Raw genomic sequence first — 6000 nt, forward strand, 5'->3', positions numbered from 1 at the left:
CGTTGGTTGACTGGCTGGCTGGAGTGTTTCGGTGGGAGTTCACCCTTCAGCTCCACCACCAGTGTTCTGGCAGGCGACCGATTTCTAGAAAAGTCGCCGACAAATGCCGCGCGCTGGAGTTGGCCACCGGTTCCCATGGGCATATTGGCCGGCCAGTAGACTGTCGGTTGAATTCGTTACGCTCATTACGGTAGGTTGCTGCTGTTGCTGCTGCTGCTGTCAGCGGGACAGCAGCCAGTAAGACCGGATGAACCACACCGGCCAGGCCAGGCCAGGCCAGGCCAGAGCTTGGCGAAAACTGGCCAACGATAAATCAAACGTGCGCTGAGCACTCGATGGGGATCGATGCCGGGGATTCAAAGCAAACCAACTCGTATTATCAGACCCCGCTAGCGTTCGGAGTCACTAATCGCCCGAAAGTGAATTGAACAATATCCTTCCACAACGGCGAAGCGGCGGGGGGGGGGGGTGTTGATCGCACGCGCGCGTCACCAGCCACCCCCCCCCCGGGCGACAGCGTCGCGCCATCGTATCGAACACAAAATTATCTTGCTTTGCTTTGCTTGCTCGGGCTGGCCAGTTGAGGTGAGGTGAGGGCCCCCGATAGATTGCCGATAGCGAGAGAGATAGTGCCGTGCGCCAGTTGACGTTTCTATTTCTTGCCATCGTCGCCGTTGTTGTCGCCGTGGTCCATGTGCAATCCCTCCCCCCGGCCCAACCAGTCACACATTTTCCATTCGCCAGTAATTCGATTATGAGCTCCCGGTGGGGAGGAAGGTGGTGGTGGTGACACGAGGTGAGCAATAAAACATCGAGATAATGCGTCGCGCGATGGAACAAACAAATTTATAGAAGAGAAAAGAAACAAAAAAAAATCCCAACAGCACTCCAAGGGTCGCCCGCCACCACCGCTCGCGTTGATGTCTGGATGGAATGATTAAGCATATATGTGTATGTGTTGCTGGTTCCCAGGGGGAACCGTCGCGAGTAGCGAGGAGAGGCTGGAAGTGAAGGTAAAATGCGTAAAGAAAACAACAAAAACTGCGCGACCGAGTGACAAGATTAACGGGGGGCGCGTCTAACATAATCTCGGCGGCGCAACGAAGGTTCCCCCCCCCCCCCCCCCCCCCCCCGGGGTACCGGGACACCCCGCCAGACTGCACACAGCATTCCTCCTCCTGCTGCTGCTGCTGTTGCAGTTCTTGTGCGCGAAACGAATTGTGATCATTTCGCAATTGCACTATTGGGCCGGGGGGTGCGTAAGGAGCGAAAGAAACGGGCTGGCTGACTCTGGTGACAACGACCATTTATAATTGTCCCCATAAATTGCGATCCCGTACAGCGCAGAGCAGCAGTGAGAAGCCGAGATTCGTTCGATCGAGGGAGAGTGAGAGTATCCGTTGAGGAGAATACCGAAGGATCGATGGTCTTGCAGGCAAATGCAACGTAATGTTGTGCTGGATTGCAATATGCTCAGCATGAAATTCGTGGTCCACATGATTACGAAAGCATGATGATTAATGCTAAAAAGTCAAAAGAATCAGCGAGAGAGACAGAGGGAGGGAGAGATATTGCACAATACGATCGACCACCGACCGCGGTTCGCGTTATCGCAGGCGAGTGATTCATCCAGACTGGCGGGGATGGTCCAACACCACCACCGGACCGGAAGCCCAGTGCTTTATCGGCAATCATCATCCGGGGGGCGGTCGGTCGGTGGTTCGTTATCATGGAATCCTTTATTTAGGTCTCGTAAAGGGGGAGCTAAACACTTTGATCAGTTCGCTCCATGGACCTTGGTCTTTCCCAGGCTTTTTGCGAAAGTTTACCCCTCCAGCACCCCCCTGCGCCCACTGCCAGGGCTCCATTCAGCTGGAGACACCGCCATTCGGTGTTCACCTCCCCAAAAAAGGAGTTGCTGCGCTCGAGGCGACGACGACGATCATGATGATGGTGTGTCTCCGCATGCAAAATCTCAACACAGCGGGGTCACCAAGGGGAGGCGCGACCATGCCAGCATAAGAGATACCCAAAAGCTAAAAGAAGGGAGAAAGGCGGTCACACAGCCGGACAGGCGGACAGGCGGACAGGCGGAGGCTGGCAGCATAAAACAGCATCATACACCCGCCCCAACGGGGATCTTGTTCGGAGGAGCGATCCACAGCACGCAGCATCCGCTTCATCGATCGCCGACGATGAATGACTCCGTGGAGCAGCAGCAACAGCAGACGTTGGTTGGAATCAAGGAAGGCCTCGACGGACCATGGTTACTGCGATTCATTCAGTAACAAAGTAGTTTGCATACTGCGCGCTGCTGGACCCCCGACCAACAGCAACAACAACAATGTAGTGCTTTTTCTCATGCGGATGCTCTGCCTCTTTAGAAAGGGTAAAGGGGGGTGGGTGGCTATTGGTGATCGTTGTGGCGAGCTGCAGCGCCAAGATGCCAGACCTCTCCAATCATTCTTCCAATCATTCACCAGTCGGCCCCGTTGTTCTACAGAGAAGCCGCCACACGTTCTTTTCCATTTCATTCGACATTGTTTTGCTCTCCCCATGGTGGGTGGGTGGTGGCCAGGGGGATCGCAGCAGTAGTCACTGCGTTTGACAGTTCAAGCGCAGACGGGGTCTCGTTGGAGGCGGTGTGGTGGAGCACACATTCGCATCTTTTCCTCCTTCACCGCAATCTCCAAGACGATGATGACAACAGAGAGAGATGCTGCACACCAAGGGTTGCTTCGATTGCAACGGCCCCTGGCGCAGCAGCAGCCCTTTAGCGACGACAGCGTGAAACACAGCCGCACACACATACACACCAAAAAGGGGGAAATGTGTGCGACAAAAAGCTAACCAGCCAGTGTCAAGCAAAATATTTATTAAAAGAACTCTCCTATTTCCTTTCCTCTCCACGAGATTTGCATTTCACTTTCCAACCACCCACCCTCTCTACCACTGTTTTCTTTCTCTCTCAGATTAGTGGTCTCTCTCGCTCTCTCTCTCTGGTGCTAGGTGGCGGTTTTCCGCGGATCATTTTCACCGTGCGGATGATGATGCGACGCACTTTATCTCGTATTCCTTCTCCCCCTGCACACACCCATACTAGCGAGAAAGAGAGAGAAAGAGCGAAGAATGAGGAGACGCTCCCTGTGGTTGACAACGCTCACGCTTTATGTGTGGATGATTCGTCGCCGCCTTCGATGATGATTTTGCTTGGGTTACAACAAAACCACCCGGGAGAGGAAACACCAACAAGCGCATCCAATCGGATTTCCTTTTTCCCCTTTTCTACCACCCCCTCCGGAATATCAACGGGATTTGGAAAATGCGAGTTTTCATCCATCGTTGGAAAGTGTGACATTGAGCGCGCGCTAACCTTGTAAACCGTTTTTCTTCGCCCGAGAAAATCATTATTTTCTTTGCGCGCGCTCTCTCTCTCTCTCTCTCTCCCTTTCTCTCTCCTTCTCTCCTGTTGCCTGATGGCCGTTGTTCGGAGTTAATCGAGCGAAACACTGCACTCACACACTCCTACTGCACCGTGCCACCCCCTACCCCTTCTTATACTTCCACCCTAACTCTGCACAACCCACCTAACCCTTATGCTTCGCTGACAGCATACGCACACACTCCCGCAGGCACGCACGCACGAGTGAGATGGCTGCAGGAAGACAACGAAGGTTAGCGAAAAAGAGACAGCCAAAGAGAGAGAAAAAAGGGAAAGAGCGAGAACCGTCATCATTTTCCGACCGACTGCTTCCCGCACTTTACCGATTTTTTATGCTTTCTGGTTGTGTGCGTGTCAGGGAGAAAGAGAGCGAGCACGCGAGGGCAAAAGAAAAATGCACCAGTCAGAGAGAGAAGGGAGGATACATAATTAAAAAAAAGTCAAGAAAAAAAGTGCAGAGTAGCTGCTGCGACACGCACACCACGATCCGTTGCCGCGCTCACGCACACATCAGCAGCACTTTTTTTTTTAAACGCACGAAGGAGGCGGTGGTGGCGGCTGAGGCGGCTGGCTAAAAATGGGAGAAGAAGGACGAGATGGAAACGCGCGCGCGGGCGGGGGAGAGCTTACCAGGCGGCTGCTTGTTGGCGATTTTATTGAAGCAATTCTGGAACACCTCGTAGAGATGGAAATGTTCATCGTCGCTCGTGGCCATGTTTGCTGTCCGCGTGAAAGTTTCGCGCACGGCCGCACTCACACACTCGGGGCAGGCACAGGGGGGGCGGTGGTGGTGTTATTGCTCTTCGCCTTCGCCACTCTCAACAGCAGGACGACACCATACGATGATGGCGATGATGATGATGATGATGCTGTGGGCGGCGCAGGACGACCCACCCCACCAGCGTCACGACCGTCGTCACGAAGCGCAGAGACAATGAAGCACAAATAATGAAGCGAACACACAGCGAAAACGCACCCTTTCCGCGCGCGCCCCGTGCACACCCCCTCTCCCTGGGACGTGAACAACACCAACACGAACCGCGGCCAACACAAACGCCCGCTAGCACGCACGCACGCACGCACGCACTACTCTCTGCGTGGCGGTTCAGAAACACTTCGAATCTCTCTCGTCGCACACGGCACAAAGCACCACCACAGGAGGCGCGGCAAACCCCCGCAGGAACGCACGGAATACGATGCACGAGAAGGAGGAGGATCCACAGACGATGATAATCCAGCGATTTGCACGGACGGGAGCACGCACGCACGCACGACTTCCACGACGGTTTCGAGTCCCAAGAAGTCAACAAACGCAGGTTCCGTCCGCCGATGTTGCTGCTTTCAAAGTTCGACCGCGAATGAGAGGGGGAGAGAGTGAGTGAGAAAAGCCCAAGCGCCCTCTCACGCACACACCGAACCGCACGTGCACGCGCGCACTCCCGCCTGTGTGCGCACGGTTTTTGGCTCTCTCGCTCGCTCGCCGTACACACACCAATCAGGGGCCCACTGAACCAATCGGTTGGTGGAACGAGGCAAACACGGCCCAATCGGGTGCTTGGGAAATTCAGCACTCCAGCGGGCCCAGAATTACACGCGGTAAACTGCGCTTCTACACGACAGCGAATGTTTTAACGAATTTGTGGACCGGAAATTCTTATTTTTACGTTATCCCCTACAAATCCGCGAAAACTTAAATACGCCTGTAGCGAGCGAAAACACAGCGAGCAAGCGAGAATTACAGAAAAATCTGTCAATTCATATTAAAAAAGGCCTGTGGTGGAGCTCTGGCGAAGAAGATTTGTTCAGGATAAGAAAGATTGCAGGATACGAAAGCAGATTTGAATCGAATTTGGATTCGACACCACGATTCGAATTGCCTTTTTCGCAAAATTCTCGCGTTTTACAGGTACTGGAATACTTCTAACGTATGCATTAAGAAAAAAGAGTCAATATTTGCCGTTTTTTCATGAGCAAACCGTCAATCGCACTGCAGAAACCAAAAATGCAGCATCAATAGTAGTTACCCATGAATTATCAGACAAAATTTAATAGCTCTATCAGTCGAACTCTAATCTTGATGTTGCCTATTGCGCTATTGCCCAAAAATAAAAGCATCATAAGAGGGCATGATTCCGACAAAAAGATCCAAAGGACACTGTTCCGACCGAGACCGAGGAAAAAGTGGCTACATCGCTGCGTGAGATTGGCCGTGCGATCGGTACAACTGGCCAAATAGTTAAGAAGGACCTGGCGGACATGGGTAAACACGTCAGAAAGCGGAAGTCCTGGTACTCTGATCTCGGAGCACTGCTCGGAGCTGCTCCGGGAGCAGCTCGCAAGGAGTCGAGGCGATTTTTAGACGAAAAGGAGCGGCTGAGTACCGAAGATTGCGAACCCTTCAGGGTCGTTTTTAGCTTTTGGGAGGCCCAGGGCACACTGTATTAACGGGGCCCCTTTAGTTTTTGTGAATTGAAGCGAGTTCTTTTCGGGTAGTTCAAGATTTTCACACACTAAAACCCCTTTCCAACGCTTCTTTACCATCTACAATAGTAACATGC

At 53.0% G+C, this 6000-nt stretch overlaps 1 protein-coding gene across 7 annotated transcripts in view; it reads right to left on the minus strand.

Moving 5' to 3' along the window:
• LOC126581243 (protein daughterless) overlaps positions 1-4783 on the minus strand; it is a 56708-nt gene extending 51925 nt beyond the window's left edge. For all 7 annotated transcript variants that reach the window (XM_050244769.1, XM_050244768.1, XM_050244766.1 and 4 more), the window contains exon 1: positions 4073-4783. In XM_050244769.1, the coding sequence (XP_050100726.1) occupies positions 4073-4157 (85 nt within the window). In that variant the 5' untranslated portion in view covers positions 4158-4783. The remainder of the gene's footprint in view (positions 1-4072) is intronic.
• Between the last annotated feature and the right edge of the window lie 1217 nt (positions 4784-6000).

The sequence above is a fragment of the Anopheles aquasalis genome, chromosome 2 (genome assembly GCF_943734665.1).
Source record: "Anopheles aquasalis chromosome 2, idAnoAquaMG_Q_19, whole genome shotgun sequence".
Lineage (NCBI taxonomy): Eukaryota > Metazoa > Arthropoda > Insecta > Diptera > Culicidae > Anopheles > Anopheles aquasalis.